This window comes from Puntigrus tetrazona, chromosome 22 (genome assembly GCF_018831695.1).
Source record: "Puntigrus tetrazona isolate hp1 chromosome 22, ASM1883169v1, whole genome shotgun sequence".
NCBI lineage: Eukaryota > Metazoa > Chordata > Actinopteri > Cypriniformes > Cyprinidae > Puntigrus > Puntigrus tetrazona.
In genome coordinates this window covers 16,574,500-16,594,499 of record NC_056720.1, presented here as the reverse complement: position 1 = coordinate 16,594,499, position 20,000 = coordinate 16,574,500, and the positions used below count along the sequence as shown (strand labels likewise).

The 20,000-nt window shown below is 39.7% G+C and overlaps 3 protein-coding genes across 3 annotated transcripts in view; all 3 read left to right on the top strand.

Moving 5' to 3' along the window:
- Positions 1-389, top strand: part of LOC122327837 — a 2,006-nt gene extending 1,617 nt beyond the window's left edge. Inside the window, exon 6 of the mRNA XM_043223484.1 lies at positions 1-389. This exon is cut by the window's left edge and continues 270 nt beyond it. The gene's annotated coding sequence lies outside the window, so the exon portion shown is untranslated.
- A 1,185-nt stretch (positions 390-1,574) lies between these two features.
- The window catches only part of LOC122327852, a 19,822-nt gene continuing 1,396 nt past the window's right edge, over positions 1,575-20,000 (top strand). The window contains exons 1-3 of the mRNA XM_043223508.1: positions 1,575-1,597; positions 19,701-19,765; positions 19,838-20,000. The exon at positions 19,838-20,000 is cut by the window's right edge and continues 170 nt beyond it. Coding sequence (XP_043079443.1) covers positions 19,741-19,765; positions 19,838-20,000 — 188 coding nt within the window. The 5' untranslated portion in view covers positions 1,575-1,597; positions 19,701-19,740. The remainder of the gene's footprint in view (positions 1,598-19,700; positions 19,766-19,837) is intronic.
- On the top strand, positions 8,840-16,821 carry LOC122327853 (sodium channel subunit beta-4-like). Its single transcript, XM_043223509.1, has 4 exons — positions 8,840-9,212; positions 13,423-13,460; positions 13,569-13,889; positions 16,286-16,821. Exons 1-4 carry the CDS (start codon positions 9,193-9,195, stop codon positions 16,420-16,422), a joined length of 516 nt encoding a protein of 171 aa, XP_043079444.1. The 5' UTR covers positions 8,840-9,192; the 3' UTR covers positions 16,423-16,821.

The following is a 20,000-nucleotide window of genomic DNA, read 5'->3' as shown; positions in this document are numbered from 1 at the left end:
AACACCATCTGATCACAAAATCAACTAAACATAAAACCTTTTATTTATATGTTACAGGTATTAGAGATTAACACTTTCAAAAGTAAAAGTAAAAGAGTGTGCTGTGGTCAGCGCAAACATACCTTAACTTCCTGTTAACGGTGAATAAAATTAGCCTGTTACTTAGTTTTGTGTCTAAAGTTGTATGAAAGACAGCGCTGTTTTAATATCATGCAGATTTAGCTTCAGTGTACTGATTATTTATGGAGTGCTTTGTAAATGATTGTTTTTAATGTTTCATGTCACAGTTATATTCAAAGCTAACACAGATATCACACGTGTGACTATAACACTATCTCTCTCGCTGTGCTAAAGTAAAAGATGAAAATATAATAAAGCTTGTGTGCTGATATTCGCTTTCATGCATCTGTTCATGTGAGGATCCTGTCACTTCAGTCTGGTTTATTCTTAGTTTGGTGACAGAGTTTCTTTGCATCTGTCAAGAGCTTCTGTCTATTATTTTTGACCCCGCCCTCTTTGTTAACCCTTTATTAGTTTGTTATTTTAAATGGTTGTGGTCATCCAGTTTATTAGTGCCACCTTCTGTTTGGGAGTATATATATATATATATATATATATATATATATATATATATATATATATATATATATATATATATATATATAGGCTCACAATCTAATTCTTATTATTATTATTATTATTATTATTATTATTATTATTATTATTATTATTATTATTATTATTATCTATACTTCAATTATTATTCAGTATTTATCATTATGCGTTTGAGTCTCTGATTTAATACCTGACAGATTAGGTGCAAGTAAATATGAAATACTATAAATAATATTTTTTCAGTATTTGTAAAAAAAGCAAATCAGCCGTTTTGTTTCTGGAACTATGGATATCCAAGTCTCTAGGATCCAGAGTCCACTATTACTTCATTTTTCCTCTCAAACAAGCAGATATTGATTCTGAAGCCGTATTTTTGACTAGTATTCAACGGTGAGTTTGAGTTTCAATTCTGCGAAAATGCAAATAACTAAATATTAATAAATAAATAAATCCTGGTACATGATTCAACTTTTACATGCAACTTTTAAATGCCTTCCTTATTTATGCCTAAACCTAAATATTTATTTTTAATGAGGTCTGAACAAACACGAGACTCAACGCTAACAAAGACGCCACCGAAAAATATAAAGTCGACCGTGTCTCTCTGAAAGTTTATTTTTATGATGAATAATAAAATTAAAATGTTAATTAAGCTCATGTGCTGAGCGAATGATGTTGTTTTTATTCACTACATACTATATACCTGACTTTATAAGTGGACCTAAGTCAAGAAAACAATTCAAATAAATAATGAAAGTATCATAGTATTATTACTGTTTGTGACCAGAGAAAGAGACAAAACCAAGAGAGTTTGTAATGTTGAAATAGTGTGTGTTATGAGAGAGCTAAAAACCGTACAGGACAGAGAAGCTGGGAAAGGAAAGGAATGTGAGGGGTGGGCTCTCTGAGCTCCTTCTGGCTGTGGAGAAAGATCTAGTGTCATTCTCAACATGCAGCTGTCGGTGTCACATCAATTTCAGTGGTAGGTGATTTTATTTTTTAATGTAGTGCAGGGTTGTGTTGTTGTGTCTGGTGCGGTGTGTTTAACATTTAGCATTGTATTTGGGCATATATATATATATATATATATATATATATATATATATATATATATATATATATATTTGTCACTAATAGGGCTAAAGCTGTTAAAATGCTGTTTCAATCAAATCTCACATTTCTAAAGTCGTTACAAAGTAGTTACAGTATCTCAAAGTATTCTCAAGTTTAGGTTTAAGAGCAGAAGACCGTTTCCTTCGAAGCTTAAAAAAGGTACAAGCCTGTACTTGTACTCTGTGCTCTGCCTAAAGACTGTGCCGGAATTGCATACAGATATTTTTCGTCATCTCTGAGGGTCTGCGGGATCTTTCCATGCAGGCTTTCCTCTCGCACACAGGCATATAGGATTATAATGGAAGAATAACTTGACATGCAAATGGCTGTATTAGCGTCACTTATGATTCATTCATATTTTGATCAATACACATCTTCTACACTTACATGCCCTGAAAGTTACCTCCGTTTTTTGGAACCCAAAGCAAACCAAACGTGTTTTCTGAGCTGATATGAAAACGGTTTTAAAAAGCACATGGCAGCACAGTTTCATCTTTGCACAGTGTCACAATGTGTTTGTTGTGTTTGTGTACATAGTATACACTATAGTCTAAAAGTGTATAATGTGTTTGAGTCATTTGGGATGCAGCTTTCGTTCACGTCTTTGTAGCGTTTGTAGTCGTTAGCTAGAAGTAAAAAAAACTGTCTTGCCAGACTGTGGGGGGCTTATTCTCCTTTACAGTCATTTCTATTAAAGCCAAAGGTGCTTTCCGTGCTTATTTGAGCGTAGCAATAAATTCAACAGTTGATCATGTGATGCACTGAATTCATAGAAATGAAAAGAAAAAGATGGATGATGCGACTCCACTTCCTTTTTAAGACAAAATAAAAAAAAAATGTGCACTAGTCTGCACACTTTGCACTTTATGTGTCTAAGGCACTGTCTCAGCTCAATATGTGAGTTCTTTTGTATTTTGTTGTAATTGTGACTCCACGTAGCACCAGGTCCTGGAGAAACAGTGTCTCATTTCACTATGTACTGCACAGAAAGCCACTTGACTTGACTTGACTTGAAATTGACAAAATGAACATTTTGTATCAATGTTAGCCTTATACTTCCTCATACCATAACATGTCTCCTGATAATATCTCCCACAAGTAACATGTAAAGTGTGAAAAGTAACGGTCCTAGCACTGAGCCTTGAGGTACACCATATTTCACTTGTGAACGATATGATACCTCCTCATTTAGTGCTACAAACTGATAGCGGACAGATAGATATGACTTGAACCATCATAGAGCACTTTTACTAATGCCAACATAGTTTTCTAGTCTCTTCAAGAGAATGTTGTGATTGATAGGTATCTATTCCACTCCGAGAGGGGCAGAACTGTCCGTCTTGACTGCATTTATTTCACTCCTTCCTTCACTGCAGCTCCCTACTTTCATCTCTATTTCAGGCAAGGCTAATCCATGTCCATTCATTTTCCATTATCTTCAGCTTATTTGGGGATGGGTCACAGGGGCAGCAGTCTAAGCAAGGACGCCCAAACACTTCCTCCAGCTCTTCTGGAGGAACCCAACAAACATTTTGTATCTACAGGATTCAGAATTTATTCAATTAAGGACAGTTGTGGAGTCTGTCCACATGAACACTTGACTGATTTTCAAAGTGAGTTCCATTTCGAGCAGTTTGGCCAGCTGAGCGCCATTCACAGCGGCACATGACTCCAGTCTGGGAATAGTCTGTCATCGTTTAGGAGCAACTCTGAACTTCGCAATGATAAAGGTAACCTGGGTTTGGCCTTGATGCTCTTCTGTGCGCAAATAGGCGACAGACCCATACGCCAACTCAGAAGCGTCACAGAATATGTGGATCTGTCTGGTGACGTTAGTCTGGTCTGTTACTTAAGTTACAAGACAGCGATGCAGTGTGATGGTGGCCAAGTTAGGAAGTTCCTTATCCCACTGTCTCCATGATGCCAGGAGAAAGGGATGCCAGGGTCCTATGGCAAATTGGGATCATCCCATTCTCTTTGTTTATTCCATAATCTTTGGACTAACAATTTAGCTTGAGTGGTGAACAGAAGGATGAACCCGAGGGGATTGTACTTGGTTGCCAGTACTCTATAAATGTAGTGCAGAGTACATTGTTCTGGCTTTACTTTGCAGGGTTTGTAACTGAATGTATCTGATTGACAGTGCCATCTCAATTCTAGTGTGGATTCCTACTAGCCCACTGACGAAGTTGGAAACCTCCAGTGTCAAGGAGTTCACAGAGTCTGTCCACTAGCTGTTTGGCTTTCTGAGGTGATGGGAGACTGTGTAGGCAGTTATCCACGTAGAAATTCCTCTCTATTGTGGATCTCATCTCATCCTCAGGCTCTGTGTGGTCTATAACATGTCACTGCATAGCATAAATGACACAACATGGACTACACGTTGTACCAAAGGGCAATACCTGCCATTCGAATATGTCTGGAGGCCAGTTTCTGTCCAGGTTACGCCACACAAACTGAAGGAGATGTTTGTCTTTCGGTAGTAAACGTACCTGGTGGAACATCCCTTTGATATCACCACTCACGGCAACTATATGCTTGCGGAAGCGTCAGAGGATGCCAAGCAATGATGGCCCTAGGGCCGGACCAGGTAGCAGGTAATCATTCAGAACTTGGCCGTGAAACTGGAAAGAACAGTTAAAAACTACATGGTTCTTGTCATTATGCTGGACTAGGTGATGAGGAAGGAACCGTGACTCACCCTCTTTCTTGAGAGTTTTACAGCATACCCAGTTATTTCCAGCTTATTTATTTCTTCCTGGTAGGCAGCAGCTTTGGTGGGATCTCTTTCGAGACTCCTTTCTGTGTTTCTTAAATTCGGCAGAACTGCATCTTTGGGGGCTTGTAGAAGTGGCATGTTGGTCTTGGGTAGTAATAGGGTGGCGTATCGACACACTCTGTCCACTAGCACTCTTGTGGTTTGAGATTGAAGAAAATACATTGCCTCTTGGTCTTGCTTTGAGCGTGTGGCTTCACTTTCTGATTTCACAGGAATGACATCTGCCTGCCAAAGCCTCTCAACGTTTTGGAACAGCTGTGAAGGACTAAAGTTGATATGTAGAGCGTTACCTCCAGCAGTCGCGCTGGTCCTTGCAGGGCCGATCCCAATCGTGTCTTAACCGCCACCGGGCCCCTAGCGGTCCAAGGCGGACAGGATCTATAGGAGTAATAAGGTGTGGATGGTCCGCTCCAATTAGGAGCAATGGACATGCTTTGTGGATCGGCTGGAGTGGTCCTTAAAGTGATGGTATTTCTGCTGCAAGGTGATGACAGGATATGAGTACTCTAGGAGGCTTAAGGTAGAGACCTGTGCGGGACAGATTTTTCAGTCCTGCTCCCGCCCGCTCCCGCAAGGTTCTGTCCCGCTCCCGCCCGCTCCCGCAACAATATAGATTTTTTTTCCGCTCCCGTCAGCAATATTCAAGTTTTGTCCCGCTCCCGCCCGCATGTAAACATTAAAACTGTGCACACATGACGCTTCAGACCTGAAGTTCCAGGCTTGTGGTTGCCGAAGAAACCTCAACCTGCCGAAGAAACCTCAACCATCTTGCCTAAATGATTACCGCCCTGTAGCTCTGACGTCTGTAGTGATGAAGTGCTTCGAGAGACTCGTCAGAGACTTCATCACCGCATCACTACCGGACACACTGGACCCACTTCAGTTTGCTTACCGCCAAAACCGGTCTACGGAGGATGCCATCACACACCTCCTCCACACAACCACAAGCCACCTGGATTTTAGGAAAGGGAACTATGTGAAAATGCTGTTCGTGGACTATAGTTCAGCATTCAACACCATAGTTCCCTCCACGCTCACCTCGAAGTTGGAGGTCCTGGGACTCAGCCCATCCCTGCGTCACTGGATCACCAACTTCCTGACCGACAGACCACAAGCCGCACGGATGGGAAAACACACCTCATCCTCCTCACTCTCAGCACTGGAGCCCCTCAGGGTTGTGTTCTGAGCCCCTGCTGTACTCGCTGTACACACATGACTGTGTGGCCACTACAAACTCCACCACCATCATTAAATTTGCTTGACGACACTGTCGTGGTGGGCCTGATCTCCAACAACGATGAGATGGCCTACCTCCAGGAGATCAACAACCTGGAGAGATGGTGTCAGGAGAACAATCTGCTCCTGGAACGTCAGCAAAACAAAGGAGTTAATAGTGGACTTCAGCACGAAGCAGGTGCGCTCTTACCATCCCATCAAGATCGACGGGACCCCAGTGGAGAGAGTGGACAGTTTCGGTACCTGGGTGTTCACATCACGCAGGAGCTGTCTTGGTCCTGTCACATCAACACCCTGGTGAAGAAGGCCCGGCAGCGTCTATACCATCTGAGGCGCTTAAGGGACTTCAGACTCCCATCTCAGGTGCTCAGGAACTTTTACACCTGCACCATCGAGAGTGTCCTGACGGAAACATCACCTCCTGGTTTGGAAACAGCACCATGCAGGACAGGCGAGCCCTTCAGAAGGTGGTGCGGTCAGCTGAGCGCACCATCCGCACTGAGCTCCCTGTGCTGCAGCACATCTACAACAAGCGGTGCTGTACCAGAGCCAGGAAGATCGTGGAAGACCTCAGCCATCCCAACAATGGACTCTTTTCTCTGCTGCGTTCAGGAAGCGCGCTGTTCCCTGAAGGCAAACACAGAGAGAGGAGGAGCTTCTTCCCGCAGGCCATTCGGAGTCTGAACCAGAGAACACCCAGCACCTAATTACCGGGATTCCGATGTTCACCCCTCTTTCCCCAGATACTCGCCACTTACTTGGACAATTGCACTAGCCACTTTGCACTGGACACTCGCACAGCCACTTTACATTTTACACTTATTTTTTTTTTACACTACACTTATTTACATTTTATTTTTTAAACTTTGCACACTTTTTTATACATTTTTTATACATTATTTTATATTTATATATATTTAAATTCTGTTTTTCTGTTTTCTATTTTGATGCTGGACAGTTGTAAAAAGCATTTCACTGCATGTTGTACCATGTATGTATGTGTATGTGACAAATAAAATTTGAATTTGAATTTGTATGAGAGTATTTTGCTGCATTTGTTGCAGCTCGCAAAGGGAAGGTGCTTTCCATACCGTCACATACTATAAAAAAACATTTCCAAATATCGGATTTCCCTTTGTTTGGCTTTGTAGTTCTGTATGTTCCTTTCTTTAATAATGAACTAATATCTGTAGCACTAAGCGCTCCACCTGTGTCATGCTCTTCAGACATTTTGCCTCGATGTGGGTCTATGGTCTTTGTTCCTCGCAAGAACCACGTGAGAATTTACGTTATTTTGAGTTGTTTGTGTTGCTTTTGTGCAGCAGATAAATAATAATAACAATTTAATTTTAAGATATTTCCATTTTGCGGGAGTCCCGCAAATAATTTTATTCTCCCGCAACCCGCACACACGAGGACCTTACCGCCCGCACCCGCGTTCACATATCAAATTTCGTCCCGCGCCGCACTGGGTTGCGTCGGGTCCTGCGAGACCCGTGGTACTCCCGCGGGATTGCAGGTCTCTAGCTTAAGGGTTCGGCCGTGAAGTCTTTCTGGATGTGATACCTCTTGTGTGGTTGGGACGGTGTTGAGATTCTGAAAGATACTGCTGCTTTTTTAAGTGCAGTGAGGTCATGCCTTATCGTTCTCAAAGCTAAGTCTTCCGCTTCACCGATGAGTCCTAGCTTTTGGGCTGCTGATGACAAGAGGATTGTGCGTTCAGAGCCATTGTCCAGCACCGCATACGTGTCCAGACTCTGACCATCATGGTACAGGACGACTCGAACCACCTTCAGAAGCACTTGTTTAGAACTTGGAGGTCTAAGTATATTGGTTTCGTGGTAGCGCTTACCAGACATGTGCCCTCATTAGCTGTTTTAGTGTTAACATCATGGAGGATCTGTAAGTGCTTGCTGTTACAGATATGGCATCTTTAGAGTACACTGCACTCTATGAGAACGTGCGCACTTCCAACATCTGTTGTTGGTCTTTATCCAATGACGAGGCGGCACAGCTGTACTGTGAGCGGTCCTGAGTGGGGAGAATGCTAAATAGAAGACAGCGATGATAGTGTTCATTATGAACCTAAACATACTTGATGGAAATAAATTAATTGAAATATAAAGTGTAGTACCCAGATAGCACATGTACATCTGTTAAAGATCTGGAAAGCATCTGCTGTTAGATGTATTACACATGTCAGTTTCACATACATTCTAAGTCATAAACATCTTAAAGACATCTTATAGACGGCTATTTGACATCTTAAAGGAGGCGTCCGATAGACGTCTTGCAGATGTCACTGCGTCTCAGGGTAGTGGTGATAGAATATGTTAGTGCACACACACTAGTGTCTGTTCTGTGCTCTAGTTAGTGCTCACTGCCTTTTTTTTTATCAAAACAGAAAATGACATCTCTTTTACTTTCACTTTCACATTTCACTTTCTTTGTGACACAGAATTTGTTATTTTAGATCCAATTTCCATCTGATGTTCTCAAAGTAGTTATTCCAGAAGTTCTTACATCGAACTGTTGCAGGGAATCAAACATCTAAAAGTTATTATTACATTTTCCGCATTTAATATTAATACCATTTAACAAGATCTCTTTTTAAAATGATGATTGCTTAGATTCCCTGAAACCTTGTCAAAGCCTCACAAATCCCGCTGTATATCGTCAGCTGCAGTATTATATTCATGTGGAGGTACAGGAATACCACATTTCTTTATAAAAAAAATCATTATATGTTTGTAAATATCCTTCATTGTTTACCAATACAAATTTTAAACCAATTAGTATACAAAATTTATTTGTTCTTATATTTTAAAACTTTTATTCCATATTAACTGTCTATTAACTGTGAGAAAAAAGTGTGTTTGTATATAAGAATCCAATATAAAAAATTAGATAAATGAATGGAAAGTTCATCGCTTTTTAAAAGAAACCCTAAAACCTTTTCAAAAATAATAACAAAACTTTTAAGAAATAATATACCAAATTTTATCTTCGTTTAATATAATGTTTAATACAGTTCAACTTAATAAAAAAATTGCATTAGACGAAACTAAAAGAAAAGAAATCGTGCAATTCTATGGAGTGGCCTGAAGGAGCTCGCATGAAGCTCTGTAGAAATGTCCAGATAGTCTTCCCTCGTCCATTTCACGAAGTTGAACGCGCTTTCACAGACTAAACCTATGCTGCACCAAACACATTCGTACGGAGACAATCATAACAATAAACACACTGTTTAACTTTAAGTGACCAAGGGGTTATGACGTGCCAGTGTTCAATGACGTGCATCCGGGTGAACAAGAGGAAAGGTTTTCGAGTGAAGAATAAGAACAATACTGAAAATAAAACGGACCGAAGCGCAGCCTTTAACGAAAACATTGTTTTCTCCCAGCGTTGAATTCGTTTCTTGACTGAAGTATCTTAAGACAAACGCTAAGATGGAGGCCGGTGCTGTGAGGTATGTTTTAGCGTTTAGTCCTTGACGTGTTTTGGTCTTCTGTCGCACAGAGGCGAGCGATAACACGGAAACTTTAGATAGATGAGATATTTTAAAATGTTAGTAACGGCGAAGTCGAGAAAGGCGTGGTCTTCATGTCGCCGCGGAGGTTAACGGGAACACAGCGGTGTGTTTGATCTACTGTCAACTTTTTCAACGTGTTCCGGTTTGTTGCGCGCGTGCACGTCAAGCTACCTAACCTTTCGATGCTCGTCGTGATGCTTCACAAACACCTCGAGACCTTCACCTCGGGGTGGAAATGACGATTAAACTTGAACTCGAGTTTGACAGATAGTGTGGGCCGCGGTTTATTTATAAGTACACCCTGATAGAGCACACACATCTCGGAGACGTCTGTAAATAGACGTCTACTAGATGTCTTTAAGATGTTTATGAGACAGCAGATGCTTTCCAGACCAAGAGCTCTTTTACAGACATCTCGCAGACGTTTTCTTTTTAGTTTTCTATTCATCAAAAGATTCTAAACAAATGTGTAAGTGTTTCCAGCACTGATAATAAATCAGCATGACTTTCAATCCGAATGCTGGAGTATTATGCTGAGAAATCAGTTTTGATAACGGGAATAATTTAGATTAAAGACTTAGTATAAAAAACTTAAAGTCTTACTGATCACAACATTTGGATCAGATTTCTACACATAGACACCTCACCATAGTCTTCATCCCAAACAATACCCGTCCTTGTCTTAGGAGAACTTTGAACCGTTTTGAGATGTTACACACACATTTTCTGAACCGTTGCCAAAGCAGTCTTCTCCATTGTTTAAAAGAAAAAGACATATAGCTTTTCGAAATCGGTTACAAAAATAAAGTGTTTTGATATGCAGCACTGAAGTTACATAAACATAAGACTTCATGTTTATGTAACTTTTTTCCTTAAAACTTTGCCTTTGTCAAATAATCCTTCATTTGCAGCAATTACAGCGTTGCAGACCTTTGGTTAATTTGTTGAGGTAACCTGGAGAAATGTCACCCCAGGCTTCACACAAGTTGGATTGGCTGGATGGGCACTTCTAGCTGGGGTTTAGATCTGGTGACTGAATACCAGCTGCCTGCTTCTTCTCTAAATAGTTCTTGCACAATTTGGAGATGTGCTTTGGGTCATTGTCCTGCCGTAGGATGAAACTGGATCCAGTCACGCGCTGTCCACTGGGTATGGCATCGCAAAATGGAGTGATAGCCTTCCTTATTCAAAATCCCTTTTACCCTGAACACCTGCCACTTTACCAGCACCAAAGCAACCCCAGACCATCACGTTACCCTCACCACGCTTGACAGATGGCATCAGGCACTCTTCTGGCATCTTTTTAGTTGTTCTGCATCTCACAAATGTTCTTCTGTGTGATCCAAACACCTCAAACTTTGATTCATTCGTCCATAACCCTTTTTTCCAATCTTTTCCAATGTCTGTGTTCTTTTGCCCATATTAATCTTTTTCTTTTATTGGCCAGGTTCAGATGTGGCTTTTTTGCCACTCTGTCCTGAAGGCCAGCATCCCAGAGTCACCTCTTCACTGTAGATGTTGACACTGGCGTTTTGCAGGTACTATTTAATGAAGCTGCCAGTTGAGGACCTGTGAGGTGTCTATTTCTCAAACTAGAGACTCTAATGTACTTATCTTCTTGCTCAGTTGGGAAACAATGCCTCCCACTTCTCTCTCTACTCTGGTTAGAGCCGGTCTGTTCTGTTCTCTGAAGGGAGTATTACACACCGTTGTTTCCTGGCAAATACCTCGCATGGAATAGCCTTCATTTCTAAGAAGAAGAATAGACTGTCGAGTTTCACGTGAAAGTTCTCTTTTTCTGGCCATTTTGAGCGTTTAATAGAGCCCACAAATGTGATGCTCCAGATAATCAAACTGCTCAAAGGAAGGTCAGTTTTATAGCTTCTCTAACCAGATAAACTGTTTTCAGCTGTGCTAGCATGATTGCACAAGGGTTTTCTAATCATCCGCTAGCCTTCCGACGCAATGAGCAAGCGCATTACAACACTGGAGTGATAGTTGCTGGAAATGGACCTCTATACACTGATATTGCAGATTGTTGATACTGCAGACATTTGCAGCTAGAATAGTAATTTATCACATTAGCAATGAATAGAGTGTATTTCTGATTGACCACTCAAAACTTTTCATGCTTTTCTTTCAAAAATAAGGAATTTGTAAGTGAAACGTTTGAACGGTAGTGTGTGTGTGTGTGTGTGTATTTATAGCTGTGTGTGTGTGTGTGTGTGTATATTTATAGCTGTGTGTGTGTGTGTGTTTGTATTTATATCTGTGTGTGTGTGCGTTTTTTTTTTTGTTTTTTTTTATTTATAGGTTTAAAGTCTCTGTCAGTCTCACCCACTCTTCTTCCTGGTTCTAATTTCCTGTTTTTGATTTCTTGCCATAACTTTGTCATTATTTGGAGAAAATAAGTCATTATTTGTTTTCCATTATAGTTTTCTCACTCTAGTTAGTCTCTTATTTTATTGGGTAATACATTAAAATTGACATCAAAATACAGTCCATTTCCTGAAGATAATGTGATTCTCAATCTTTTTGCCCAATAAGGAAATATTCCAGTAAAAAAACAAACAAATCCATGCAGCTCCAGACGATACATTGATGTCCTAACAAGTCCCCAAATCCTCACAGACTGTGGAAACTTAACCCTGCACTTCAAGCAACTTGGGTTATGAGCTTTTCCACCATTCCTCCAGACTCTAGGACCTCGATTTCTCAAAACCTGCTCTCATCTGAAAAGAGGTCTTTGGGTCACTGGACAATAGTCTAGTTCTTCTTCTCCTTAGTCCAGGTAAAACGCCTCTGACGTTGTCTGTGGTTCAGGAGTGGCTCAACAAGAGGAAGAAATCAACTGTAACCTGATTCCTTGACCTATCTGTGTGTGATGCCTTAACCCCAGCCTCAGTCCATTCCTTGTGAAGTTCACTCAAATTCTTGAATTGATTTTGCTTGACGATCCTCTTAAGGCTGCGGTTCTCTCGGTTGGTTGTGCATCTCTTTATTCCACACATTTTCCTTCCTCTCAACTTTCTATTAACATGCTTGAATACAGCACTCTGTTCACAGCCAGCTTCTTTGGCAATGAATGTTTGTGTCTTACCCTCCTTGTGAAGGTTGTCAATGAGTGTCTTCTGAACAACTGTCACATCAGCAGTCTTCCCCAGGATTGTATAGCCTAGCAAAGCAGCCTATCATATTAATGATAATCTATCATTAAAAGAGAAGAGGAAACCACTCGCACGTTTTTGACTTAAATCTTTAATGTTATTGGCCCTGACTTGTGCTGTCATCAGCAAATGTCTCTTTGCTGGACCATACCCGACCCCTTTCATTTAAAAAAAAATAAAATCTAGAAAAAGTGATCCTGAGCCGACTTTTGTCTTTCTTGAATGATAACAACATGTATGAGAAATTTCAATCAGTTTTAAAGGCCGTCACAGCACTGAATCGGCTCTTTAAAGAGTTATGAAGGATGTTATGCTCACCCCTGATACCAGGCAGTCTTTGGCCTTGGTCTTGATAGACCTTAGCTCTCCATTTGACCTGGGCGATCAGTAGGAGTTATTCTGTCTGCCCTGGGCGCCATTCTTCTTCTACTAGACACGTACGTTTTGGTGTGTTATCTTATTCATTTTATTGTTTCTCTAGTGCTTCATGAGCATCATTCTGCGCATGGAGGGCTTTGTGTTGGTCTCTATTGGAACCTTTTGTCTTTCTTGTTCTTGTCTTGTATGTTTCTGTCTTCATTACCAGGCTTTACATTTTTATGGTATATGCTTCTTTATAAAGGCATATTTATATTTATGTTTTTCATTCATGTATTTCACAGCTATACAAAGAGCAACGTGTAACATTTTAACACTCACTTTTATTTATTACTTTTGTTATTTTTTTATTAAAATGAAGTTGTCTGTATGTAGTAGATTGTGTTTAATACACACAAGAGTGACATTTAGAGAATTTTTACATCGATTTAAAATAAAAAGAAACTGCACTGGCATCCGATTGGTTCAGTATCAGCAGATACTCACAGTTTTCGGTATCGGATCGGTTCTGAAAAATGGTTTTGTTGCATCCCTAGTTTTCATTTGACAAGAACCATGGCCTAAGCATGTCATAGACAAATACTTTTCTTTCTTTTTTGCAGATGCTGGTTCATATTATTTCTACCTCTAATAGACAAAGGTTTGTATTTACAGACCTCAAATTAGATATTTAATAATTATCCATTAAAACGTTCCATACTGTAGAATTGGTTTATTTGCTTACTAAGGCATTTACTGTTGTCTCCAGTGTCTCTGCAGGATCCAGGTCATATCACTGGAGATGTTGGAGCGACTGTCATCTTACCATGTTCTTACACAGACAAAGTGTTAAAACCAGAGGAAATTAACGTGTTTTGGAGATACAACATTAGTGTGGTTGTGTTGAATATTGAGAAAAATATTTCCTCAACAAAAGAACAGAATGCAATGTTCAAAGATCGAATAGAAAGCTTTTCCAACGAGAAAGGAAACTTCAGCGTCAAACTCAAAAATCTGAGGTTCAACGATACAGGAGAGTTCTCCTGCTCTATCCCAAAAGTGAAATACAAACAAAATCTGCAAGTTAAAGGTGTGTAGAAACAATCATTGCTGGCTTATCCCATGTTTACTTGCATTTTTAAAACACATTTTGCATTTTTGATGTAAAACGCGTAACTTTTGCTACGCCATGATGACATGGTGGCCCGCATTCGCTCTGTGTACATTTGACAACCATGTAAACAATAACCTCATGCTCGTTGTCATGTGACATGTGATTCAAGCTGGCAAATCTATTAATCAACTAATGGCGAAATTTCTCAAAAGATGCTAAATTTTAGGGGGAAAAAACTGTCTTTGCTTCTTGCCCGTAACAAAAGTTTGTTCATTTTGAAGCTTTGCTATCATCGCTATTCACTGTTATCATAGTATTTTGTGCTTAACACGAATATTAGGAATTGTTTCTAATGATAATAGTTATATCGTTCGTAGCAATGTTTTCTTCACTGAATCTGTATAAATATTAAAATGTTATTGCAAGGATTACAAATGAACAATAACCAAATTTACACAGTTCTCATTGCATATTTTTATTTACATTTATATATACAGACGTGGACAAAATTGTTGGTACCCTTTGGTCAATGAAAGAAAAAGTCACAATGGTCACAGAAATAACTTTAATCTGACAAAAGTAATAATAAATAAAATTCTATAAATGTTAACCAATGAAAGTCAGACATTGTTTTTCAACCATGCTTCAACAGAATTATTAAAAAAAAATAAACTCATGAAACAGACCTGGACAAAAATGATGGTACCCCTAACTTAATATTTTGTTGCGCAACCTTTTGAGGCAATCACTGCAATCAAACGCTTCCTGTAACTGTCAATGAGACTTCTGCACCTCTCAGCAGGTATTTTGGCCCACTCCTCATGAGCAAACTGCTCCAGTTGTGTCCGGTTTGAAGGGTGCCTTTTCCAGACTGCATGTTTCAGCTCCTTCCAAAGATGCTCAATAGGATTGAGGTCAGGGCTCATAGAAGGCCACTTTACAATAGTCCAATTTTTTCCTCTTAGCCAGTCTTGGGTGTTTTTAGCGGTGTGTTTTGGGTCATTGTCCTGTTGCAAGACCCATGACCTGCGACTGAGACCAAGCTTTCTGACACTGGCTAGTACATTTCTCTCTAGAATTCCTTGATAGTCTTGAGATTTCATTGTACCCTGCACAGATTCAAGACACCCTGTGCCAGACGCAGCAAAGCAGCCCCAGAACATAACAGAGCCTCCTCCATGTTTCACAGTAGGGACAGTGTTCTTATCTTGATATGCTTCATTTTTTCGTCTGTGAACATACAGCTGATGTGCCTTGGCAAAAACTTCGATTTTTGTCTCATCTGTCCACAGGACATTCTCCCAGAAGCTTTGTGGCTTGTCAACATGTAGTTTGGCATATTCCAGTCTTGCTTTTTATGATTCGTTTTCAACAATGGTGTCCTCCTTGGTCTTCTCCCATGTAGTCCACTTTGGCTCAAACAACGACGGATGGTGCGATCTGACACGGATGTTCCTTGAGCATGAAGTTCACCTTGAATCTCTTTAGAAGTCTTTCTAGGCTCTTTTGTTACCATTCGGATTATCCGTCTCTTAGATTTGTCATCAATTTTCCTCCTGCGCGCCACGTCCAGGAGGTTGGCTACAGTCCCATGGATCTTAAACTTCTGAATAATATGTGCAACTGTAGTCACAGGAACATCTAGTTGCTTGGAGATGGTCTTATAGCCTTTACCTTTAACATGCTTGTCTATAATTTTCTTTCTGATCTCTTGAGACAACTCTTTCCTTTGCTTCCTCTGGTCCATGTCGAGTGTGGTACACACCATATCACCAAACAACACAGTGATTACCTGGAGCCATATATATAGGCCCAATGGCTGATTACAAGGTTGTAGACACCTGTGATGCTAATTAGTGGACACACCTTGAATTAACATGTCCCTTTGGTCACATTATTTTCAGTGTTTTCTAGGGGTACCATCATTTTTGTCCATGCCTGTTTCGTGAGTTTATTTTTTTAAATAATTCTGTTGAAGCATGGTTTGAAAACAATGTCTGACTTTCATTGGTTAACATTTATAGAATTTTTATTTATTATTACTTTTGTCAGATAACAGTTATTTCTGTGACCATTGTGACTTTTTCTTTCATTGACCAAAGGGTACCAACAATTTTGTCCATGTCTGTATTTTTGAATGTTACTGACCTTAGACCATTAAATTACTGTAAATACATTATATATATATATATTATAAAATATACTATAAATATTAATACAGTATTTTTACTGTCATTTCTACAGGAAATGTAGACATTTGGATCTGTAGTAAACATTTTTCCAGCGTCAACAGGGTTTTTTTTCTCTCTCTCAATCTAAATATCATTCTGATTGCTTTAACAGTAATTTTGTTACATATTTGTGTTTAACAGTTAGAGCCCCCACCACTGCAGTGCCTACTTCAAAACCAGAGACTAACACAAGAAACTCTTCCATCAAAACACGACCAGACGGGATTTCAACTTTCCTGGCTGCTGTTTTGGGAGTTTATATTTGTTTTTGTTGTTAGAATGTTGCATTGCTAAACTGTTTCTCACACAGTTGTTTAAAAACAAAAAGTAAGCAGAATTGTGTCTGTATTATATTATAATATGGATATTAATTATCATTAAAATAAAATGTTTGCCAGAGCAAGCGCTTAAGCATTTTTCTAATGAAGTAGCTGGACAATTTTGGGTTTGCTTGGAGGTGCTGACGGTCAAATGATGGAGAAGTGCTTACATCCTTACTTGTTCTTTGTCCAGGTTTAATTGAATGGTCAAACCAGTCAGAAAGTATTGACGTTTTTGAATGAATGTTTTCTGTCAGAGTATAATTACTGTGACGCATGCAGCCTACACACGAGTATTACAGCTGATGACACTGCTAATTATTTTTCTTCAATAAATTTTTGCTTCCGTTGATCTCATCTCTGACTCCTGGTCTTCATTCTTCGCAATCATAATTAATTGTAATTATTTATATATGTTTCCCTTAATGAGCTGATTTGCTACACAGAGGTGTCCTAGTTACCATGGTAACCAGGGGGTTTGGGGTCCTCCACAGACATACTGGCACCCAGTTAGTGTATTAGGTGAGGGGTCTCTGCAATCAGAATTATTTGTGTCTCTATTATATTGTATTATAATATGGATATTCATTAATCTCTCATCATCTCTTCGGATTGAGAATGAATCCTGTGTTTCCTACTCTCAAATATTTTATACTGTTTTACATTCATCTTCTTGCAATGTAAACGAAGTTTCTTCTTACATGTAAAATGCGGATAACAATGAAAGTGATAACCTTCCTATCTCACATCTTTGGTAATCCTTTAGTTGAGAACGACAAAATGTTATGAGAGCTATTTCATGAGAGCATGCATTTGCTTGGTCCTTCTCACGCACCCCTCTCATCCTGTCTGTACCTCTTCTGCTGCATCTCTGTCGTTTTTTCTGGGTCTTTGGAGTCAGCTGTCAACAAACTTTATTCTTGCCATAGCTTCTCAGTGTACTCTTAGTAGCTTGGGCTTAACTGAGGCCTGGATTTTTCCAGAAGGCTGCAACCCCTGCTGTTCTCTCAAACCCCCATCAGGTTGGAAGGGTATTGGCCTTCTCATGTTTAATATTTTGACTCAACCCACTGTTCCCTATGCAATAAAAATTGAGTTTCATGCTATCGTGGTAACAGCCACTGTTAAACTCCATATTGTAAGGATATATAGCCTTCCTGGTCAACTGACACCTTCATAGAGGAACTGTATGGGCTGCTGTACTCACTTTCTATAACCTCAAGACATATCTACTAACTTCTTTATTACATTAACCTACATATTACTCCCTGTGCACCCTTTCGGTCTTCTTTCCTCTGTAGTGTCACAATCTCTTTCCTTACCATTTTCTCATCTCTGGATGTAAATACAGCAACTGACCCTTTATGATTGACTAACTTTTTGTTAAGACAATATGTGTCTAGACAGGCCAGTGCATACTACTCCTTTTAACCTAAAAAGTTTCCCATGTTATCATCCTTACTGTACTTTTGCTGAGCAGTCTATTGACCAACATTTTTATGGGGAGATGAATTTATTGAAGATAGTTGTGTAGCAGTTCTTTAATATCGATTTTAGCATTTCTTCCTTCAAACAAACGTAAACCTTGCATGAATCCATGTTTCTCCCAAAGTTATGTCTGTGGGTTATCATTTTATATCGAAAGACAAAGGGGTAGAAACAATACTGTTATGACCTTCCTGTCTGAGATCCTGCAAGACTTTCATGAGGATTGCAGTGTCTTTGTTATAAGACTCAGTTAAATTATTCCTTTCACAGAACAACCAACTAAACTTTAACCAATCATGTTTCAGCAGCTACTATTCAACTGAGAGATCATCGCGAGTAAGACGTGATCCTGAATCAACATTACTGTCCAAAAATATATAAACTCATATATATCCCAGTCCCTAGCCTTAAATCTTCCCCTTCCCAAAATGTATCCCTAAAATCAGTGGGGAAAGGTAGCTGATTAACTGGGTTTTAGAAGCACCTAACCCTGTTACTGTAGCCCAGCAGACAGTAAAAGCTGATTTAAAATCATCAACCAGACAATCAAATAGTGGCGGACATCTCTGCATGGATGAAAGAACATCACATACAGCTCAAGCTGGCAAAGACTGAGCTTCAAGTTTTCCCTGCAACTCCGACTCCAGCTTGGTTCATCAAAAATTATTCTTTGGTGACAAGCTGACCTTCTAAGACTATATTGTACAGCCATCTTGACCTTGCAGGTTTGCATTGTGCAACATCAGAAAGATCAGGCCCTTTCTAACAGCATGCTGCACAACGTCTTGTCCAGGCCCTTGTCATTTGTACTCTGGACTTCCAGCAAGCACAATCAAGCCTCGATAAATGATTCAGAATGCAGCAGCATGGCTGCTCTTCAACGAGCCTAAAAGAGCCGTGTTACACCTTTCTTTATCTCTCCACACTGACTACTGCATCGATTTCAACACATGATATTAAAGAAGAGGCTCAGCACCCACATACTTCCTCCGGACACTTATGAATCTACTTCTCCTCTTAAAGCGATGCCTCGTGGTAACACCACAGAGAGACATTTTCATTTCCTGACAAAATAGTCTTGACTATTGGACCCTCATTAACACCCAACACAACACATACATATTATTCCACCTGTTACATCCATCTGTTACCTTTCATCTGTGTACTTGCCCGTATGCACGACTCTGGCTTCCCCCTTCATGGACAACATAACATTTACATTAAAATGTCACTGAATTAACTATTAACTCTTCATAATATGGACTTTTGTCAAAGCTGTGATAATGTGATGGTCAGATACTCTCTCATTGCTGATTTCACCATTAACTCTTCCCCTGAAATGTTGTCCATGGCATCATTGTAATCCTTGACCATAAAGCACAGGGTTAGTCATCGACACCTTTTCTGTGTTATCATGTTTGGTTCAGGAGATATGACACAAAGCGCATAATTTGGTTATGGCGCAAAGTTAAATGGTCGCCATGCCAACCACGAGGTGATTTTGCGATGGCTCCATTTCTGAAAATGTTTAAAGCTGCAAACTATACAATTGCACCAGGTTTCATGTTTTTATGAACATTATTTTCCCATATCACTGTCTAACCATATATTTAGATTTGAGGGAAATAAATGTATTCTGAAAGAGGATTTCTTTAAACTATTACTTCAGGGTGTGATAGTGACATGCTTCAGCCCCGACCTGACTTCCCCTAGTCTCTGTGCTTGAGGTTTCTTGTTTCCTCTCACAGCAAGAGATGTTTGACAGAACACACTCCTCAGGATCAGACGATGAAGATCGTACCGCTTCAGATCTGTGAGTTTCTCACATTAGATGTGATTTATTAAATGCTGTATGTTAATGAATATGTGTTTGTTTCTCTGCTAGATCTGTTGATGGTGTCTTCAGTCACAGAGAGTGTAAGAAACACAGCAGTAAGTTTAGGATCTGAGGTGATTATAAGCTGTGATCTTGATATAAAGGACGTTTACTGGATCAGACACAAATCACCAGATTCTCCAGAGATCATCTTACGCACTTTCAGCAGCAC

Excerpts from the sequence above, each read along its gene's own strand:
- LOC122327853 (XM_043223509.1), top strand. The coding sequence starts at position 9,193 with ATGGAGGCCGGTGCTGTGAG. Across the intron at positions 9,213-13,422 it reads ATGGAGGCCGGTGCTGTGAG|ATGCTGGTTCATATTATTTC; the intron begins GTATGTTTTAGC and ends TCTTTTTTGCAG. Across the intron at positions 13,461-13,568 it reads TCTACCTCTAATAGACAAAG|TGTCTCTGCAGGATCCAGGT; the intron begins GTTTGTATTTAC and ends TGTTGTCTCCAG.